This window comes from Muntiacus reevesi, chromosome 5, assembly GCF_963930625.1.
Source record: "Muntiacus reevesi chromosome 5, mMunRee1.1, whole genome shotgun sequence".
NCBI classification, from domain to species: domain Eukaryota; kingdom Metazoa; phylum Chordata; class Mammalia; order Artiodactyla; family Cervidae; genus Muntiacus; species Muntiacus reevesi.
In genome coordinates, this window is record NC_089253.1 from 18276643 (window position 1) to 18300317 (window position 23675).

Genomic DNA, 23675 nt, shown 5'->3' on the forward strand with positions numbered 1-23675 from the left:
ATCTGAACCACAGTCAGCTCCAGGTCTTGTTTTTGCTGAGTGTATAGAGCTTCTCCATCTTCATGTGCAAAGAATATAAGCAATCTGATTTTAGTATTGACCTGTAGGTGATGTCTATGTGTGGTCATCTTTTGTGTTGTTGGAAGAGGGTTTTACCATGACGAGCGTGTTCTCTTGGCAAAACTCTGTTAGCCTTTGTCCTGCTTCAATTTGTACTCCGAGGCGAAACTTGCCAGTTACTCCAGGTATCTCTTCCTATTTTTGCATTCCAATCTTCTGTGATGAAAAGGACATCTTTTTTTGATGTTAGTTTTTTTTTTTTTAATTTTATTTTATTAGTTGGAGGCCAATTACTTCACAACATTTCAGTGGGTTTTGTCATACATTGACACGAATCAGCCATAGAGTTACACGTATTCCCCATCCCGATCCTCCCTCCCACCTCCCTCTCCACCCGACTCCTCTGGGTCCTCCCAGTGCACCAGGCCCGAGCACTTGTCTCATGCATCTCACCTGGGCTAGTGATCTGTTTCACCATAGATAATATACATGCTGTTCTTTTGAAACATCCCACCCTCACCTTCTTCCGCAGAGTTCAAAAGTCTGTTCTGTACTTCTGTGTCTCTTTTTCTGTTTTGCATATAGGGTTATACAGAATGAAGTAAGCCAGAAAGATAAAGAACACTACAGCATACTAACACATATATATGGAATTTAGAAAGATGATGTTAGTTTTAGAAGGTCTTGTAGGTCTTCATAGAACTGGTCAACTTCAGCTCTTGGGGCATTACTGGTTGGGGCATAGACTTGGATTACTGTGATATTGAATGGTTTGCCTTGGAAATGAACTGAGAATATTCTGTTGTTTTTGAGATTGCCCCCAAGTACTGCATTTTGTATTCTTTCATTGACTGTGAGGGCTACTCCATTTCTTCTAAGGTATTCTTGCTCAGAGTAGTAAATATAATGGTTATCTGAATTAAATTTGCCCATTCCTGTCCATTTTAGTTCTTTGATTCCTAAGATGTCAGTGTTCACTCTTGCCATCTTCTGTTTGACCACATCCAATTTACCTTGATTCATGGACCTAACATTTCAGGTTCCTATGCTGTATTAGTCTTTGCAGCATCGGACTTTATTTTCACCTCCAGACACATCCACAACTGAGCGTCCTTTTCGCTTTAACCCAGCAGCTTCATTCTTTCTGGAGCTATTGGTAACTGCCCTCTGCTCTTTTCAGGTAGCATATTGGACACCTTCTGACCTGGGGGGCTCATCTGCAGTGTCATATCATTTTGCTTTTTCATACTCTTAATGTTCATGGGGTTCTTGAGGCAAGAATACTGATGTGGTTTGCCACTCCTTTCTCAGTGACATTTTGTCAGGACTGTCCACAGTGATTCATTTGTCTTGGGTGGCATGGCATGGCATGCCATGGCTCATAGCTTCATTGAAGTTATGCAGGCCCCTTCACCAATGACAAGACTATGATCCATGAAGGCAGCATATAAGATAATACCATATGAAAACAGAAGTAATTTTAGGTTCTTCCATTCCAACCTGGATCCATTTTATTTCTCTGTGATGCTCAATTGCTCTGGCTAGAACTTTTAGCGTCACTTTGAGTAAAAGTGCCAAAAGCACACTACCTTACCTTGTTCCTAATTTTAGAGGAAAAGCTTTTTGTCATTCAACATTGAATATGGTGTTTGCCATGGCTTTTTCATATATGTCTTTTATTACTTTGGTATAGTTTCTATTTTTAGCTTAATGAGAATGTTTATCATTAAAGGGTGTTAAATGTTGTCAAATTCCTTTTCTGTATCACTTGAAATAATTGTGTTTTTTTTTTTCATTCTTTTAATGTGGTTTATTACATTGATGGATTTCAATAACATTCTTGAATTTTGGGACTAAATCTCACATACAATCCTTTTGAATATACTGCTGAGTTTTATTTGATATTTTATTGAGGTTTTTTTACATCAGTGTTCATAAGGGATATTGTTCTGTAATTTTATTTTCTTGTAAGTTTGTCTGGCTTTGATATTGGGGTATCCTTTAGAGTCTGTTAACTCTTACACAATCTTTTTTTATTCTTATATTCAATAAGTTGTATTGTCTTATCTTTTAGTTCAGTGAGTTTTCCTTTTGCCTGTTTAAATCTGCCTTTGAATCCCTGTAGTCAGTTTCTCATTTCAGTTATTGTACTTTTTAGCTCTGTAATTTTTTGGTTTATTTTTCGGGTTTAAGAAATCTCTTTATTAATATTCCCATTTTGTTCATACATTATTTTGTTGAGTTTATCCACATCTTTCTTTAGTTCTTTCAGTGTCTTTAATATGATTGTTTTAAAATTTTTATCTAGTATATACACCATTAGCTTTTTCTCAGGGACAGTTCTTGTAGATTTTTTTCCTTTGAATGGGCCATACTTTCTTTTTGTCAGTCTTGTGATTTTTTTTTTTTAATTTGATTAAAAACTGGGCATTTGAGATGAGTAGTATGGTAATGCTGGAAATTAGATTGTCCCCCTTCCTTTGGGTTTGCTGGGTTTTGTTGTTGTTTTAATTTTTATTAGATGTCTCTATGCCGTGGATCAGCCTGAGGTGTAAACTTGAGTGTTTTTCAGGTTTTTCTGGTCTTCCCTTGGCCATGTATGGTCACTTTCTAATTTCTCTTTGTATGTACAGATATTTTTAATATTTTAATTTTTTAATGTAGATTGCTTAATATAAAGCTACTGTTTAATGACTGATTTACAATAGGAGAAAAGGAGAAACATAAATGAGGGTTGAAAAGGGTGCTGCCCTTTAAATCTTGTGAAAGTCATTTCTGTTAGAGGGCTAGGGCTTTGCAACAGCAGAAGAAGGTGCAACAACAGTCTTATCTCTTTGCTCCTTTGTGACAAGAAGTACCCAGTGACCAGAGCAGAGAAACCCTGTATTTGGAATAGAGGATTTTTTTTGCCACCCTGGCACTCACCGGCTGCTGTGCAAGTCACTCCAGGAACCTGTCCACAGTTGTCTGCCATGTGAATAGGGGTGGGTAATGGGTAGCCGCTATTGTGCTAAGAGTTGAAACTGACTGAAGTCAACCCCAGTCTACACCTGAGTTTTCCTGTGGAAGTTGAAAGCCTTTCATATACTCCAAACCTCCAAGAGAATTACATCAGACAGTCTTCGAATGCAGTTGCTGTCTAGGTGGGGAGACATTCCTGGTGCTTTGTACTCTGTCATCTTCTCAGCATCATCTCTTCTTTCATTTTTGATGAATTTTAAGTTGATAGTTGTTTTCTTCCTTCACCATTTAAAATACGTTGTTTCATTGTTTTCTGTATCTCATATTTTTGTTGAAAAGTCTGCTATATACTTATCTTTGTTTCTCTCTAAATATGTATTTTCTTTCCCTGTGGCTCCTTTTACAATTTTCTTTTCCTTATCAATTTTCACCAGTCATATACACATGCACATAGTGTGGGGTATGTGCCTGTGTGCGTGTCCTCCTACATTTACTTTTCTTGGCATTCATCAGTGTTGTTGGATCTGTTGGTGCCCAACTTTTATAAATTTTTGAACTTTTTACTTTTACTTCCTCAGATTTTTTTCTGTTCCTCCCCTCTTTTTAGGACTGCAACTGCACATATATAATCCTGCTTGATATGATCTTACAGTTCATTTGGATAGACTACTGCTGCACCTTCAAATTCACTGATCTTAACATCATCTGTAATATCAAATATGCTGTTAAATTCATTTAGTGAAATTTTCATTTCAGTTATATTTTTTATCTCTAGAATTTCCATTTATTTCTTTTTCAACTCTTAGAGTTCTGTCTTTATATGTTCTTGTGTTCCTTTGCATCTATTACCTACATCATCTATATTTTTTATCTTGATTTAATATTCTTGTTTACTAATTCTGTCACCTCTGTCATTTCCAAGTTTGTCTTTACTGAGTAATTTCTCTAGGTTATGTTACATTTTTATACTTTGTTATACATCTGGTAAATTTTGGTTATAAGCCAGACATTGTGACTTTACCATTCTGGGTGGTATATTTTTTGTATTCCAGTAAAGAATTTGGTGCTTATTCTAGCAGGCAATTAAGTTACTTCCAGACTAGTTTGATCCTTTGGAGGATTGTTTTTAAGTTCTTTTATGGAGATTCTAAAGTAATTCTAGTTCTAAATCATTCCCATCTCAAAGGTGTATCCTTGTTATTACTGAGGTCATGCCACTGATAGAACTTGAATGAGTTACATCCCTTTGTGAGCTCTGTAAATTGTCTTAGAACTTTCTGGTTATTTTCCTTTTCTTGGAAGTTATTCTTGGCAAACTCCATAAGAGTTTTACTCTGTACATTTACAAATTGATATTTAGCCATACTTCAAGGGATCCTTGTACATATTTTTCCAGAATGCTTTCTTTTTGCATACCTCCATTCCCAGTGGGACTCTAGCCAATAAATTCTAGCTTTCTTGACCTCTCCTTAGTCTTCTCGTCTTCTTCTCATTTCAGTACTGTAGCTGGGTACTTATTAGATGCTCCCCTCCTTGCTCCATGGGCTTCCCTGGTGGTGCTAGTGGTAAAGAACCCGCCTGCCAATGTAGGAAATGTATGAGCTCAGGTTTGATTCCAGAGTCAGGAAGATCCCCTGGAGGAGGGCATGGCAACCCATTCTGGTATTCTTGCCTGGAGAATCCCATGGACAGAGGAGCCTGCTGGGCTGCAGTTCACAGGGTTGCAAAGAGTGAGACCCAACTTGAATCGACTTATCATGCATGTCCACCTTGCCCCATGCCACATTCCAGTATTTACCTGCAAGAAGGAAGCTTGGGTAATGGTAAAGCCCATTTCATTTGTTTGCCTTTTCTCAGAAATAATTACACTATGCTCCCCATTGTCCACTTCCTACAAAAGTTAATTCTCTTGTTTTGTCCAGTTTTCTAGTTGTTTATGGGGAGGGGGCTAGGTCTCAATCCTGTTACTCCTTAATGATCATTACAGAGTTCTCATGTATATTTTAATCATAAAGAAAGAGATTTTCATAAAAACAGATTCTTCAAGGCAAATAGCTGGTAACAGAAGTTTTCAGATAATAAACTTTTCTAATGATGCCACCTGATATGAGAATCTAGGACCAGAAATACTCAGGGCAGTTGCCAGTTGGGAAATGAATCAGAAAAACATAGGAAGATTGTGTAGGTGCCTGCTTAGTATGGTTCTAGGGACTTCAGGACCTTGCCGCATTCACTTCTCACTTACTTTACTCTCAGATGACTGCTCTACCTATTATTTTCTAGATCCATAAATTCCCTGGATAGGAAGGCTACTCTTTCACCATAGCTAATAGACTTATTGGAGCTTTCCTGGTGGCTCAGACGGTAGTCAGCCTGCAGCGCAGGAAACCCAGGTTTGATACTTGGGTCAGGAAGATCCCTGGAGGAGGGCATGGCAAGTCACTGCAATATTCTTGCCTGGAGAATCCCCCTAGACAGAGGAGCCTGGCGGGATCCAGTCCATGGGTTCACAGAGAGTCAGACACGACTGAGCAACTAAGCACAGCGCAGCAGGCTTGTTGGACATTACAGAAGATTGCTTCCTTGGGCAGAAACATGTCAATATTTTACAGTACAGTATAAGTTACAGTATACAGTATATTACAGTATAAATTCCTGTACTTAATCCTCTGCTAAGACAAGGGAGGGAGTAAGGAACCTAGTAAGACTTGTGAGCTTGATAGGCTTTCTGAGAACCCTGTCTGCCAGAGTGCTGAATTCAGCCTATCCACCTCTTTCGCTCTTCTCCCCCTCTGCCTGCAGTTATGATCATGTGCCTTTCCTCATGCATGACTCTGACCTGAGAAGAACAACCAATATCAAGGAGGTCCTGCCAAATGCCTCCTTGACACACCCTTCCTTATTTGATTGGGATTTCCTGTCGACTCTGAATGCAGGCAAATGGTTTTCACAAGCTCTGGTAAGACACATTCTCCACTTGAAGAAACCTGCCTTGAACTCCCTCTTCCTTATGAGGTCGTGTGCTGCTCCTGGAGATAAAGCCTTTAGATGAGGATAGGCAAGTGTGCACACAATTTCATCCCAGTTTGGTAGCGTGACTATAGTTAGACTTCGCAGGAATGTTATTCCAGTAATGTAGTCAGTCAAATTGCTGCTGGAAATTCTGCAAACAAGCCTTAAACTTATTCTTGTTATTTACTTCCTTTTTATCCAAGAATTTCTTGAACTTAGGGCTTCCCTGGTGGCTCAGATGGTAAACAATCTGCCTGCAATGTGGGAGACCCGAGTTTGATTCCTGGCAGTGTTTAAATAACAAGTTAGAGAATTTAGAATTATCCTGAATAGAAAGTCAGATTTAAATCTGATAAAAGTCAAGCCTGCCTTCTGAAAATAGTTAAAGAAAAAGCAACTTACATTTTCCAGGTTATCATGTCTACAGGGAATCCATGTGACCTAGGTTTCACCAATCAGATATACTCATTTTCAGTCTGATTTTGACAACAAACATCTGAGCAGCACAGACAGCAGGCACTCATATTGCTGGTACCTATGGCAGCAGAGCTACAATAGTTAGAGGTCAGCTGTGGTAACGGCTCTCCTATCAGGTAGTTGTGAAGTAAATCTTCAGGGATTTTTGATTATGTACTAGAGGGAATGGAATTTATTTATATTTGATGTTAATCCTGAAGACCGATTTGACCCTTTGTCATGTTAAAAGTGAAAAGTAAAGACTTACATCAAGAAATACTTATCCACTTAAAAGTCTTTCAACAAGTGTTACTGTAAGGGATAGCTGAACATTGATTTGTAATGATTGTATCACCTCAGAATACTTATTCTCATATGAGTACGTAGCCTATAAATGCTGTTTCCATGTGAGAAATAAAGGGATACATCTGATATTCCAGGTTTCTGTGTGTATGTAGGCTCTGTATATGTCTCATCATACATGAATAAATAGAAATATACAGACTAGAGAGACTCCAATAGTATGGACAATATATATTGGTTTAATTAGCCATGGGCTAAGTCACTTCATTTGTATCCGACTCTTTGTGACCCTTTGGGCTGTAGCCGTCCAGGCTCCTCTGCCAATGGGTTTTTCCAGTCAAGAATACCATACATTGGAAAGCAGATTCAACAACTGAACCTCCATGAAACCCAGGGTTTGGGAAGAAACCCACATCTCTTAAATCTCCTGCTTCAGCAGATGGGTTCTTTACCACTAGTGCCACCTATGGAAGCCCTGATAACCATAGGTAATGTTTTGGCAAGTATGTATTCCAAATGAGAAGCTGTTAGAATATTTGTTGTGTAATTTTTGGTTTGTAAAAGTCATACTGACCTAAGTGGTGGGATAGGATATGTTATTTTAGTAATGTTATCTGTATGTTTTAGGATTAATAGTTTTATTTTATCTAGGTGGTGTGTTTGCAAGTGTTTAGTTATACCTTTAGTCTGGTCACTGAAGAGTATTCTGAAACCTTGACTTCAAATATGATTATCTAGGGGGCTTTATTTTTAGGTTCGTTTGTAGAGCTTTCTTTGCTTGCATGCTGTGTGGTCAGAAGTAGTCAAAGTGGTGTTGGCACATTATTTAAAAGGTTTGTAAGATTGGATAATTTTTCAGAGCAAAGAAATTCTTTCATTTGCGAAGGTTTTTCTGGGTTCTCTTTTTTTGGTTGGGTATAGTTATGGATTGGTGGTGGTGGTGAGTTGATTACTATCTGACGGTAAAGTTATTATTCTTGAGATTACTTGTGAAAATTAAATAGTTTGACCTATAGTGAAATAAAAATAGATATAGAAGTTCTGGGAATTGTCCCTGGAAGATCAACTGATCTATTTGAGGGCTTCCTTGGTGATTCAGTGGTAAAGAGTCTGCCTGCAGTGCAGGAGACTCAAGTTCAATCCTTGGGTCTGGAAGACCCCCTAGAGAAGGAAATGGCAACCCACTCCTGGAAAATCCCATGGACAGAGGAGCCTGGCAGGCTACAGTCCATGGGGTCGCAAGGAGTCGGGCACAACTTATATTTTTTGGTATAGTTATTATTCTTGAGATTGCTTGTGAAAATGAGCCTGATCTATAATGGTTTTTCTAGTAGTCATGTGTGGTTTTTCCGGTACATGAATATTCATTTCAAGGACTGATGCTGAAGCTGAAACTCCAATACTTTCGCCACCTGATGCGAAGAACTGACTCATTGGAAAAGACCTGGATGCTGGGAAAGTTTGAAGGCAGAAGGAGAAGGGGATGACAGAGGATGAGATGGTTGGATGGCATCACCGACTCAATGGACATAAGTTTGAGCAAGCTCTGGGAGTTGGTGATGGACAGGGAAGCCTGGTGGGCTGCAGTCCATGGGGTCACAAAGAGTTGGACATGACTGAGCGACTAAACTGAACTGAATAATGAAATAAAAAGAGATACAGAAGTTCTGCAAATTGCCCCGGGAAGATCAGCTGAGTTCTTATTTTACTAGTAAAGCCAACATTTCTGTGGAGCATTTTTATATCCTTTTGTGAAAATATAAATCTCTAAAGTTGTTCAGTTGCTAAGTCATGTCCGACTTTTTGTGACCCCATGGACTGCAGCACACCAGGCTTTCCTGTCCTTCACCATCTCCCAGAGGTTGCTCCAACTCATGTCCATTGAGTCAGTGATGCCATCCAACCATCTCATCCTCTGTCGCCCCCTTCTCCTGCCCTCAATCTTTCCCAGCACCAGGGACTTTTCCAGTGAGTCATCTCTTTGAATCAGGTGTCCAAAGTATTGGAGTTTCAGCTTCAGCATCAGTCCTTCCAATGAACCTTAAGGGTTGATTTCCTTTAAGATTGATTGATTTGATCTCCTTGCAGTCCAAGGGACTTTCAGAGGTCTTCTCTAGCACCACAGTTAAAAAGCTTCAACCTCAAAAAATCTCAAAAGTATAAAAATGTAATGCTCATGCATATAGTGAGCAGATTATAATCTTATTTAACACATTAATGAAATAAGCAGAACGACACTTAAAATATGTAAGAACTCATTATGCCTATAGTCAGAGCAACAAAGAAATGCTGAAATCATATTGTTAAGTTGGATACAAACCTAGTATGTTACCTTGTTAATATACTGTATGGCAATGAAGACATACTTTTGGAGTTATCCTTTTTATAAAAAATCATGTACATCTCTTGGACAAAAATCATTTCCACTTTTATTAGTTGTCTACAAGTCACTATCTAACTTTACATAGTCTGACCCTAATCAGTAGAACACGGTAATTCAAAGAAAGGTACATTTCCTTAAGAGTCAGATGACCCTTAGGTGTGCTTGTTAAACAGTGTGTTACCATGATATTATCTTTTGCCTTATTGCTAAGTTTTGAATAATGTAAGTCTCCTCTTGGGATCATTAATAACTTCTATAGAGTAGAGACTGGTCTCATTGTGATTTTGCATCATGTGGCTTCATTAACTTCCATCGGTGTAGTTAAAACAGTCACTTAACACACATAAGGTTCCTTGTTAGCTCTAGAGTCAGATCTAACTCTAGCAAATCTAGAGTCAGATCATATTAGACAACTGCTCAGGCCACTTAAATTAGGTTCCATCACAAAGTTTGTAAAGCGTCTAGAATTTTATTTTTAGCAGTCTCTATTATTCCAGAGGTCTTTTTATCACTATTATTTACAAACTAAATTCATTTATGCCAGGTTTCACCTCTGCACTTACAAATGTGGACAAATTCCTCTCTCCTTTTCTTGCAAGTCAGTGGTTTTCTTACTATTTGTAATGCTGGGACAGTGTACAACAATGGACATGAAGCAGTTTGCCTAGGAAGGCTGGTAGGCATTGGTCCAAATACCAATTTTATCTGTGTCCTTAGTGGGGACGGGGGACTTGCCATATCATACTGAATGAAATGTATTCTCAAATATCGTCCATTATGTATGGCTTTGATTATGCAATCAATTTGTTCAGTAATATCCCAGTGAAAGGACAGATTTTTATTTAAGCTCATGGAAATGATTACATTGTCATGAGACATAAAGACTCAGTAAAAAGTATTTGTACCTGAATTCTGAGGGATGGTGAAAATAAGATACTATCAATAAATACAAAGAATGTTTTTCACAAGGTAAGAATTAGAGGAAAGTAAAAAAGAGAATGGGTTTTCTCATATGCCTAATAGAAAATAGAATATTAAAAAGAGTACCAATAAAGTTCCAAAATGAATTAGCATGATTAGATTGACCTCATCAGTTCATTCAGTCTGGCATGGGTAATGTCCTGCTATGTTTAGGGTTATCAGTGTGCTTCCATGAAGTTAACCACTTCTGCTCTAAAACTTAATCTTTGAAATTCTGCCTCAGTCCTCTGATAAGATGGATTGGTGTCTGATTGAGAGAACAGTGTCAGCTTACACTAGGAAGCGTTTTCATGAGTTTGTTCTTTGTGTATCAAAAGATAAGAGTGTCTGTACAGTCCTTTCAAACAAGATTTTGAGTCTAGCCTTTCCAATTTTTGATCTGTATCTTATATAAAAAAAACCTTCAGACAATCATGGGAAGAAAGAAGAAACCTCTTGATGACTAAATTGAATCTGTTTAATTTATTATAGTAAACAACAGTGTCAGAAAGGAAAATAAAACACTAATAGAATATAGTAGTCTGTTAGTGTGACTCTTTGTGACCCCATGCACTGTGGCCCTCCAGGCTCCTCTGTCCATGTGATTCTCTAGGCAAGAATACTGGAGGGGGTTGCCATTTATTTCTCCAGGAATTCTTTCCAACCCAGAGATCAAACCCAGATCTCCCACACTGCAAGCAGATTCTTTACCATTTGAGCCACCAAGGAAGCCTACCTAATAGAATATAGTACATAACTATATAGATTTGATCTGTTTCCTTTAGGAGTAAGAACATGTTATAGACATTGAAAACATTAACATCTCTCCTGATTCTTCCAGTTCATTCTTTAAAATATAAAAAATTGTCAAACTCTGAAATGTATTTATATTTTTATTTTACCTGCAAAATATTGACTGGGATGATAAAAGTTCCCTTTTTATATTTTACAGCTTCTGCCATATCTTAACATGTGGGCAGTTTTTATAATAGTGTTGAACCATATATGAAGCATGGATGTATCTACTTCTGGCCATGACAGTGTACAGGTGTTAGCTGTGTCATCTTGCCATAAATAGCTAGAAAACCAGAAAAAGTATATGAAATATCCATTCTTAGATGCTGGACAACAGTCAGTGCCGAGCTGTGAAAGGAAGGAATAATAGAGCATTCTGATTGCCCTCGTATTGCGCCTAGAGGCATGTTCTAGCTGTCATACAGCAGGAGGAACCTAAGCAGAGCGTGGTGGTCCTGTGGAGCTGAGGAGAGATTGTTTTTTTTTTTTTTTTTTAGATAGAGGTGGTGGTAGTTTTGAGGGAGGACTACCCAAAGGAGAGAACTCTCCAGAGAAGGACCTCCGGAGATCTGTGTGGGGTCTGCTTGAGTATCTTGCTGATATCTAAAAGGCACACAAATAGGGTGAACCTCCCCAAGGCTGGGCAGAGTACTACTAGGAAGCTTTTAGTGGAATCATTCTAAGAGCTCACATAGATCTGGAAGATATTCAAGTTCTAACTAGCCATATTAGAAGATAGGCTTTGTTGGACACACGGGGCCTTTAGTAAAAATTCTGGAAAGGTCACACCTCAGCTATAGGGATAAATAAGCCCTAGATTAAAGGCTATTAAAATTGCCTTTAGACCTGCTCTAAACAATATCCATTTGATTTGCTAGTAATCGAAATGCTTGCCAAAATTTTTTTACTGCACTTTAAAAGAGACAACAATGTCAGGCCTCTTAACAGTATAACAGTCACAGTGTCCAACAGCCAATAATAAAATTTCTTGGCATGCAAAAAAGCAGGGAAATGTAGCTTAAAACCAGGAGCAAAACTGCTCATTAAAATTTCAGAAAAGACAGACTGATAGTGACTTGTAGACAGAAACGGACTTTTAAAAAGCTATTAAAATCTCTAGTTCCAGCCATGTTGTTGCAGATGGCATTATTCCATTCTTTTTTATGGCTGAGTAATATTGCATTGTATATATGGACCATATCTTCTTTACTCATTCCTCTATTGATTGACATTTAGGGACTTAGAGATTGTCATATTGAGTAAAGTAAGTTAGAGAAAGGTAAGTATCATATGATAGTGCTTTTATGTGGAATCAAAAAAAAGGGGGGTACAAATGAATTTACCTGCAAAACAAAAATAGAGTTACAAATGTAGAGAACAAGCTTTTAGTTACCAGTGAGTAATGGAGGAGGGATAAATTGGGAGATTGGGATTAACATATATGCACTGCTGCTGCTGCTGCGAAATCGCTTCAGTCGTGCCTGACTCTGCGCGACCCCATAGATGGCAGCCCACCAGGCTCCTCTGTCCCTGGGATTCTCCAGGCAAGAACACTGGAGCAGGTTGCCATTTCCTTCTCCATGCATGAAAGTGAAAAGTGAAAGTGAAGTCGCTCAGTCGTGTCCAACTCTTCGCGACTCCGTGGACTGCAGCCTACCAGGCTCCTCCGTCCATAGGATCTTCCAGGGAAGAGTACTAGAGTGGGTTGCCATTGCCTTCTCCCAAATATGCACTACTATATATAAAATAGATAAATAATAAGGACCTTCTGTATAACACAGGGAACTCTACTCAATACTCTGAAGGGCATATATGGGAAAAGATTTAAGAAGGAGTGGATATATGTATATGTATAATTGATAAATGTATGTATAACAGATTCACTTTACACCTGAAACTAGCACAACATTGTAAATCTACTATACTCCAATAAATTTTTTGAACCAAATAGTGTTCCTATAACTAACAAGCTATAGTATTTGCAATTTAAAATTCCCAAGATTTTCATGAGGGATTATTGGTCTACAGTTTTCTGATAATGTCATTGTCTGGTTTTGGTGTTATGATAATGCTGACCTCATAAAATGAGTTGAAAATGTTCTGTCCTCTTCTGTTTCTTGGAGGAACCTGTGTAGAATTGGTGTTATTTCTTCCTATGTGTTTGGTAGAATTCAACTATAAACACACTTGAGCCTCAAATTGTCTTGGAAGGTTGTTACTTATAAAGTCAGTTTTATTCATAGATATATGTCCTTCAGGTTATCTCGTCTTCAGTGATTGTTGATAGTTTTTGTCTTTTAAGGACTTAGTCTGTAGCATTAAGTTGTTGAATTTATGGACAGAGTTGTTTATTTTTAGTTATCCTTTTAATGCTTGTGGGACCAGTGATTATATTTCCTCTTTTATCCCTGCTTTTCATAATTTGTAATTCTTTCCTCTTTCTGTTCAGTTGGTTAGAGATATATCAACTGCATTGACATTGTCAAAAGAACTGGAAGATTTCATTGATTACTGCTTTTTGTTGTCAAGTTTCATAGATTTTTACTCAAATATTTATATTTTGCTTCTTTTGCTGTTTAAAAATTTATTTATTTTTTTATTGAAGGATAATTGCTTTACAGAATTTTGTTGTTTTCTGTCAAACCTCAACGTGAATCAGCCATAGGTATACATATATCCCCTCCCCCCTTTTTTAAGCTGATTCAAAAAAAATTTTTTTTTAATTTTTTAAAATTTATTTTAATTGGAGGCTCATTACTTTACAATATTGTGATGGTTTTTGCCATATGTTCATGTGAATCAGCTATGGGTGTACATGTGTTCCCCATCCTGACACTCCTTCCCACCTCCCTCCCCATCCCATCCCTCATGGTTATCCCAGTGCACCAGCCCTGAGCACCCTGTCTCATGCATCGAACCTAGACTGGTGATCTGTTTCACATATGATAATCTACATGTTTCAGTGCTATTCTCTCAAATCATCCCACCCTCGCCTTCTCCTACAGAATGCAAAAGTCTGTTCTTTACATCTGTGTCTCCTTTGCTGTCTCACATATAGGGTCATCATTACCATCTTTCTAAATTCCATATATATGTGTTAACATACTGTATTGGTGTTTTTCTTTCTGACTTACTTCACTGTTTATAATAGGCTCCAGTTTCATCCACCTCATTAGAACTGATTCAAATGCATTCTTTTTAATAGCTGAGTAATATCCCATTGTGTATATGTACCACGGCTTTCTTATCCATTCGTCTGCTGATGGACATCTAGGTTGCTTCCATGTCCTGGTTATTGTAAACAGTGCTGCGATGAACATTGTGGTACATGTGTCTCTTTCAAGCTGGGTTGTATGGCAGTTCTATTTCTAGTTCTTTTAAGGAATCTCCACACTGTTCTCCACAGTGGCTGTACTAGTTTGCATCCCCACCAACAGTGTAAGAGGTTTCCTTTTTCTCCGCACCCTCTCCAGCATTTATTGCTTGTAGACTTTTGGGTAGCACCCATTCTGACTGGCATCAAATGGTACCTCATTGTGGTTTTGATTTGCATTTCTCTGATAATGAGTGATGTTGAGCATCTTTTCATGTGTTTGTTAGCCATCTGTATGTCTTCTTTGGAGAAATGTCTGTTTAGTTCTTTGGCCCATTTTTTGACTGGGTCGTTTATTTTTCTGGAATTGAGCTGCAGGAATTGCTTGTATATTTTTGAGATTAATTCTTTGTCATTTGCCTCATTTGCTATTATTTTCTCCCATTGTGAAGGCTGTCTTTTCACCTTGCTTACAGTTTCCTTTGTTGTGCAAAAGCTTTTAAGTTTAATTAGGTCCCATTTGTTTATTTTTGCTTTTATTTTCATTACTCTGGGAGGTGGGTCGTAGAGGATCCTGCTCTGATTTATGTCAGAGAGTGTTTTGCCTATGTTTTCCTCTAGGAGTTTTATAGTTTCTGGTCTTACGTTTATATCTTTAATCCATTTTGAGTTTATTTTTGTGTATGGTGTTAGAAAGTGTTCTAGTTTCATTCTTTTACAGGTGGTTGACCAGTTTTCCCAGCTCCACTCGTTAAAGAGATTGTCTTTTCTCCATTGTATATTCTTGCCTCCTTTGTCAAAGATAAGGTGTCCATAGGTGCATGGATTTATCTCTGGACTTTCTATTTTGTTCCATTGATCTTTGTTTCTGTCTTTGTGCCAGTACCATACCTCCCTTTTGAACTTCCCGCCCATCTCCCTCACCATCCCACCCCTCTAGATTGATAACAGCCCCTGTTTGAGTTTTCTTAGCCATACAGCAAATTCCCGTTGGCTATCTATAACATGGACTCTTTTGTTTGCTTTGAGTTTCATTTTTATCTTTTGTTTCTAGCTTGCTGAAGTAGAAACTTAGGTTACTGATTTTAAGTCTTTTTTTCTTTCTATCATAGCATTTATTGTATTTATCTCTAAGCACTGCTTCAGTGGCATCACACAGACTTTGTCATTTATTTATTTATTTTTGGTTGTGGTGGGTTTTCACTGCTGCCCACAGGCTTTCTCTAGTTGCAGTGAGTGGGGGCTGTTCTTCATTGTGGTGTAAGGACTTCTCATTGCGTGACATCTCTTGTTGTGAAACCTAGATTGTAGGTGTGTGAGCTTCAGTAGCTGTGGCGTATGGGCTTTAGTTGCTCCACAGCATGTGGAGTCTTCCTGGACCAGGGATTGAACTCGTGTCCCCCTGCATTGGCAGGCTGATTCCTATCCACCGTAGCACCAAGGTAATCCTGTACAGATTTTGATATGTTGCATTTTAATTTTTGTTTACTTCTGAATATATAAAAATTTCCCCTTAATCCTCTCCCTTGACTATGGATAATTTAGAAATGTTTTTTCAAATTTCTAAACATTTGCAGATGTCCCAGAAGTTATTTTCTTGTTATTGATTTCTAGTTTAATCCTGTTCTCATCTGAGTGTTTAGTTTGTGTGATTGCTGTTCTTTCATATCTACTAGAATTCATTTTATTGTTCAGAATATGGCCTGTCTTAATACTCCAAAAGCATATGAGATGAATTTAGAAAATTGTTTTATATATATTAAATCAAGTTGACTAATAATGTTTAGATTGTCTCTCTTCTTGAGAATTTTCTGCCTATTTTATCCATTACTGACAGAGGAATAATTATGTCTTCAACCATACGTGTTGATTTATATATATACATATATATATGTATATGTATATTTGGATCTGTCAGGTCTCCTTCATTTATTTTGAAGTTCTGTTGTTAAGAGCAGACATACGTAGGATTAGGATGTCTCCTTGGTGAATCTGCCTTTTTTATGACAGACTAATGGCCTCCCAGAGAAAGCCATGCCCTGATTCCTGGAAGCAGTAAGTATATTGTCATACATAGTAAAAAGATCTTTGCAGAGGTTATGGATTCTCTGTTGATGAGATTATCCTTGGTTACCTTGGTGGGCCCAATCTAATCATGAGTCCTTAAAAACAGAGAACCTTTCCTAGTTGCAGTTAGAGAGCTGCATTAGTGGAGAAAAGGCTGGAAATACTTAAAGCATGAGAAAGACTCAACCCACTGTTGCTGCTTTTGAAAATGAAGAAACCGGGCTATGAGCCAAGAAATGCTGGTGGCCTCTAGAAGATGAGGATGGCCTTTAGTCGATAGACAACAAGGAAATAGGTGACCTCAGTGTTAATAACCACAAGGAGCTAAATTCTGCCAACAACCTGAATAAGTAGCAAATGGATTTTCCCTCTCCAAGGGACTCTAGAGAGGAGAACAGCCCTGTTGATACCTCGATTTTAGTCAAATGAAACCTAGAGAAGTCTTCCAATCTGTAAAATTATAAAATAATACATTTGTATTAAGTCACTAAATTTGTGTTGTTTCAGTAGTAATAGAAAATATAATCATAATATTATGTCCCTCTTTATCAGTGATGATTAGAACTTAAGAACATAGAAAATACTTTGACAAAATACTAGCATCTCAAATCCATGACTATATAAAAAAGAGAATATATCATGATCAAGATTAGGTGCATCTTGGGAGTACAAGACTCATTCAACAGTAAAAAAAAAACAAACTAGTCAATGTCAATGTGATTTATCATATCAGCAGTCTAAAGAAAACTACACGATCCCTTAGATTGATGCCACAGAAGCATTTGACAACATTCATCAAAAATTTTGTTTGTGTTTAGAAACTCTTAAAAGTAAGAATAGCAGAGAACTTACCTTAACTAACAAAGGAGAAACTTTAAAGCCTATAGCTAACATCATTCTTAATGGTGAAAAAATGAATGTTTTTCTTCTAACATTGGGAACAAGGCAAGAGTGCCTTCCTTCCCTAATGTAAATTGGTGTATCCACCATGGAAAATTTTATTGAGGTTCCTTAAAAAACTAAAAATAGAGTTGTCATATGATGCAGCAATCCCACTCCTAGGCACATATTCAGGCAAAACTGTAATTCAAAGGAGCGCTATTCACAATAGCAAGATGTGGACACAGTCTAAATGTCCGTCTTTGGTGAATGGATAAAGAAGAGTGATTCATATATACAGTGGGATACTCCTCAGCCATAAAAAACAATGAGATAATGGACCTAGAGATTATCATACTAAGTGAGGCAAGTCAGAAAGAAAAAGACAGATGCCATGTGCTATGTCCTATTTGTGAAATATAAAACATGACACAAATGAGTTTATCTACCAAACAGAAACAAACACATGGACATAGAGTGGTTGCCGAGAGGGATCAAGTATGGGGAAGGGTGGATTGGGAGTTTGGGATTAGCAGATGCAAACTATTATATATAGAATGGATATACAGCAAGGTCCTAGTGTGTAACACAGGGACTCATGCCATATCAATATCCTGTGAAAATGAATGTAAAAAAGAATGTGTATTTGTATATAAACTTTGCCATGCAGCAGAAATTAATGTAACATTGTAAATCAGCTATACTTCAATAAAATAATTTTTTTTTTTAAAAAGAATGCTCTTCCTTACCACTTCAGCTGAACATACTGGAGGTCCTAGACAATGTATTGTGGAAGGAAAGATAAAAGGCATGCAGACAAGTAAACTTTAAAGCACACTATTATTACCTATATTCAATATATTATGCATTAGATCTCTATGACTTGTTTAGTGCTCAGTATAAGTTTGTACCCTTCAATACTATCAATCTTATCCTCAGTCCCCATCCCCTGGTAACCACTGTTTTACTTTTTTTTTTCTTTTTGCAGGTTTGACACTTTTAGGTTCTATGTATAATAATATCATGTAGTACTTATCATTCTCTGTCTGACTTACCTTGCATAATCTGGGTGCTCACAGTTCATCCATATTGTCACAAATGGCAGGATATCTTCCTTTCTCATGGCTGAATAATATTCTGTTGTGTATATACACTACATCATTTTTATTCATTCATTCGTTGATGAGCATTTAAGTCGTTTCCATATCTTGGCTATTGTGAATAACGCTGCAGTGAACATGAGAGTGCATATATCTCATTGAACTCCTGTTCTCATTTCCTTTGGGTATATATCCAGAAGTGGGTTGCTGAATCATTTGATAGGTCTTTTCCTAATTTTTTCAGGAAAATTCACATTGTTTTCCATAATAGTTGGACTGCTTTGCCAGTTAGTGTGAAAGTTTTCCATTTTCACCACATCCTTGCTGGTATCTGTTGTCTCTTGTCTTCTTGATAATAGCCATTCTAGCAGGTGTGAGGTGATAATCTCATTGTGGTTTTTATTTGCATGTCCCTGATGATTAGTGATTTTGACATCTTCTCATGTGCCTGGTGGCTGTTTTGATGTCCTCTTTGGAAAATATCTATTTAGTTTTTCTGTCCATTTTTCTAGTCACATTTATTATTGTTATGTTATTATATACTTCCTTTATATATTTTAGATATTAACCCCTCATCCAGTATATGGTTTGCAGAAGTTTTCTCCCATTTTCTTGGCTGTCTTTTGTTTTGTTAATTATTTCTTTGCCATAAAGGAGGTTGAGTTTGATGTAGTCCCGTTTGTTGATTTTTGCTTTTGGTGTTTGTGCTTTTGGCATTGTGTCCAGAAAAGTCATTGCTAAAACCAATATTGGTGAGCTGCTTCTCTGCATTTTCCTCTGGGAGTTTTATGGTATCAACCTTATGTTTAAGTCCGGATCCATTTTGAGTTAGTTTTGGTGAGTGGTGTGAGACACGGGTTCAATTTCATTGTTCTGCATATGTTTCTCCGGTTTTCCCAGTACCATTTGTTGAAGATATTGGCTTTTCCCCATTGAGTGTTCTTGGCTCTCCCCTTGAATATTAGTTGACCATATGATCTCAGGGGCTTCCCTGGTGGCTCAGACAGTAAAGAATCCGCCTGCAGTGCAGGAGACCTGGGTTTGATCCCTGGGTTGGGAGGATCCCCTGGAGGAGGGCATGGCATCCCACTTCAGTATTCTTGCCTGGAGAATCCCCATGGACAGTGGAGCCTGGTGGGCAAGTCCATGGGGTGACAAAGAGTTGGACACGTCTGAGCGACTAAGCACAGCACATATAATTCCAGAGCTTAATACTGGACATTTTAATCTGTTCCATTGGTCTTTGTATCTATTATGGGGCTGGTACCATATTATTTGTATTACTATGGATTTAAAGTATAATTTCAAATCAGGAAGTATGGTATCTCCAGCTTTGTTCTTCTTTTCTCAGAATTTCTTTGGCTATTCAGGGTCTTTTGTGATTACATGCACATTGCAGGATTGTTTCTTCTGTCTCTGTAAAGGATGCCTTCAGTATTTTGATGAGGATTGCTTTGAATCTGTAGATTCAAAGCTTTGGGTAATATAGCCATTTTAACAGTATTAATTCTTATGATCCATGAACCCAAAGTGTCTTTCCATTTGTTTTTGTCTTCTTTCATCAAAGTCTCATAGTTTTCACCATACACATCTTTCACTTCCTTCGTTAAATTTGTTCCTATGTATCTGTTGTTTTTAATACTATTATGAATGGAATAGTCTTCTTTATTTCTTTTTCTGATGCTTCATCAGTAGTGTAAAGGAATGCTACCAAATTCTTTATGTTTCTTTTGCATCCTGCCACTCTACTGAAATTGATTAATCCTAACAGTTTTTTGACTGGCTTTTTGGGATTTTCTTCATACAAGATCATGTAATCAACAAATGACAACCATTTTATTTCTCCCTTTTTGATTTGGATGCCTTTTGTTTCTTTGTCGTGCCTAATTCTATAACTGGGACTTTCAGTACTATATTGAATAGGAGTGGTGAGAGTGAACCTCCTTGTCTTATTCTTGCTCTTAGAGGAATCCTGTCAGTTTTTCTCCATTGAGTATAATGTTATCCATGGGTTTGTCAGATATGGCCTTGGTTATGTTGATATGTGTTCCTTTTATACCTAATCTGTTAAGAGCTTTTTTAATCATGAAAGGCTTTTGTATTTTGTTCATCATCTTTTGAGATGATCATGTGATTTTTATTTTTCATTTTGTTGATATGATGAATTATGTTAATTGATTTGCATACATTGACTTGTCCTTGCATCTTAGGGATAAATTCCTCTTGGTCATGGTATATAATTCTTTTTATGAATCCTTGAATTTGGCTTGCTATTATCTTGTGGAGAGTTTTTAATACCTATATTTATCAGGACTGGCTTCACTCATAGCTCAGTTGGTAAAGAATCTGCCTGCAGTGCAGGAGTCTACCTTCAATGCAGGAGACCCGGGTTCAGTTCCTAGGTTGGGAAGATCTTCTGGAGAAGGAAGTGCAGTCTACTCCAATATTCTTGCCTGGAAAATCCCATGAATAGAGGAGCCTGGTGGGCTACAGTCATGAGGAGTCATAAGAGTTGGAAATGACTTAGTGAGTAAACCATCATATTTATCAGGACTGTTGGTCAATAGTTTTCTTTTCCTGTGGTTTTGGTATAAGGCTGACTTCATAGAGTGAGTTTGAAAGTGTTCTCTCTTCCCTGATATTTTGGAGAGTTTGTGGAGGATAGGTCTTAATTTTTCTTTAAATGGTTGGTAGAATTCACCTTTAAAGTCATGTGGTCTTGGAGTTTTATGCATTAAGAGATTTTTGATGACTGGTTCAACCTCGTGACTCATTATTGATTTGTTCAGATTTTCTATGTATTCCTGATTCAATCTTGACATATTGCCTGTTTCTAGAAGTATAATAATTTCTTTTAGGTTATGTAAATTTGTTGGCATAGAATTGTTCATAGTAGTTTTTTACAGTTCTGTGTATTTCTGTAGTATTAGTTGTAATGTCTCCTCTTTCATTTCTAATTTTAATTGTTTGAGTCATCTCTCTTTTCCTAGTTAGCAAAACATCTATTAATTTTTTTTTTATCTTTTCAAAGAACCAGCTTTTAGCTTAATTGATTTTTTTCGATTGTTTTTCTGGTTTCTATTATGTTTATTTCTGCTCTGATTTTTTATTATTTCCTTCCTTTTGCTAACTTTGGGCTTAATTTGTTCCTCTTTTCCTAGTTACTTGAGGTGTAAACCTAGATAATTTATTTGAGATCTTTCTCATCTCTTACTGTATGCATTTGTTGATATAAGCTTTCCTCCTGGAAATGCTTTTTCTGCATCTTAGAAAATATGGTATGTTGTTTATTTTCACTTTCGTTTGTTTTGAGATAATTGTTAATTAACCTTTTGATTTTTTTGATATAGTGCTTATTTGGAAGTGTGTTGTTTAGTTCCCAAAGATTTGTGGCTCTGCTTTCTTTTTGTTGTTGATTTCTGATATCATACTGTTGTGGTCAGAGAAGAGTGTTGGTATTATTTCAGCATTCTTAAATTTGCTAAGATTTTTTTTTGTGGCCCATGATATGACCTGTCCTGGAGAATATTCTGTGTATACTTGAAAACAGTAACAGTATGCATTCTACTGATGTAGAATGGAGTGTTCTATATATGTTTGTTAATTTAATTTGTTCTAAAGTGTTGTTCAGTTCTGTCGTTTTGTTGTTTTCTATGTGACTGATATGTTTATTGTTCTTAGTGGGATACTAAGTCCCCTAATGTTGTATTTTTCTCTGTTTCTTCCCTAATTCCTTGGGTGTTATAAACATACATGATTGCTATATCTTCTTGATATAATGACAGCTTTATCACTATATCATCATATATATTTATTTTTATCTCTTGCTATCATTTTTGGCTTGAGATCAGTCTGTCCTAAGTATGGCTACACCGATTTTCTTTTGGTTATCATTTGCTTGGAGTATCATCTTGTACCCCATTCACTTGGATCCTGTGTGTGTCTTTATAACTGAAATGATTGTCTTGAGGCAGCATATTGTTGGGTCTTGTTTTTTTAATTCATCCAGTCACTCTGTGCCTTTTGATTGATGAGTTCAATTTGTTTGCATTTAGGGTTAGTCTATTTCTGTTGTGTTATGTTCATTTGTTTGTTTTACTTCGTAGAGTCCACATGTAAATGAAAATACACAGTATTTGTCTTTCTCTATATGACTTATCTCACTTAGCATAATACCCTTCAAGTTCTTTGTAGCAAATGGCAAGATTTCCTTCTTTTTTGTGGCTGAAGAGTATACCATTGTATATATATACTACATAGAAGAGTTATACTATTGTGTCTGTGTGTGTATATATATACATATAAATACATACATACATATATATATATGTAGCATATCTTCTTTATCCATTCATCTGTTGATGGATACTTAGGTTGCTTCCATATCTTGGCTGTTATAAATAATGCCATTATGAACATTGGGGTGCATGTATCTTTTCAAAAGAGTGTTTTCCTTTTCTTTGGATATATATGTGTGGGGTTATTTCTTGGCTCTCTATTCTGATTCATTGATCTATATATTTGTTTCTGTCCCAGTACCATATTGCTTTGATTACTGTAGCTTTGTAGTGTAGTCTGAAGTCAGGGAACTTTATTCCTCCTGCTCTTTTCTTCTTTCTCAAGATTGTTTTGGCTCTTCAGTCTTTTTTGTGTTTCCATGCAGATTTTTAAATTATTTGTTCTGGATATATGAAAAATGCCATTGATATTTTGACAGGAATTGCATTGAATCTGTAGATGGCTTATGTAATATTGTCATCTTAGCAATATTTTAATGTTCCAATCCATGAACACTGTGTTTCTCTCCATCTGTTTATATTGTCTTCAATTATTTCATCAACATCTTGCATTTTTCTGAGGTCAATTCTTTACTTCCTTAGTTATTCCTAGGTATTTTATTCTTCTTGGTGCAATGATAAATGGGATTGTTTTCTTAATTCTCTTTCTGATAGTTCATTTGTATCCTGCAGCTTTACCAGATTCATTTATAAATTTATTTACAAAAATTATTTATTTATAAATTTTATAAATTACTTATTTATAATAAATTACTTAAATTTATTTATTTATTAATGAGTTCTAGTAGTTTTTTGGTGGCTTTAGGATTTTGTTTGTATAGTATCTTGTCATTTGCAAACAGTTTTAGTTTTTCCTTTCTAATTTAGATTCTTTTTCTTCTCTCATTGCTGTGACTGGTACTTCCGATACCATGTTGAATAAAAGCAGTGAGAGTGGGCATCCTTGTTTTGATCTTGAATTAGAGGAAATGCTTTCAGCTTTTCACCTTTGGATATGATGTTCGCTGTGGACTTATACATGGTCTTTCTTATGTTTGCATATGTTCCTTTAATACCTACTTTGTTGAGAGTCTTTTTGTCGTAGATAG

The 23675-nt window shown here is 36.8% G+C and overlaps 1 protein-coding gene across 1 annotated transcript in view; it reads left to right on the forward strand.

The window, feature by feature from the left end:
• Positions 1–23675, forward strand: part of LOC136169202 (glycerophosphodiester phosphodiesterase domain-containing protein 4-like) — a 130300-nt gene that overhangs the window by 38028 nt on the left and 68597 nt on the right. Inside the window, exon 10 of the mRNA XM_065937016.1 lies at positions 5824–5980. Coding sequence (XP_065793088.1) covers positions 5824–5980 — 157 coding nt within the window. The remainder of the gene's footprint in view (positions 1–5823; positions 5981–23675) is intronic.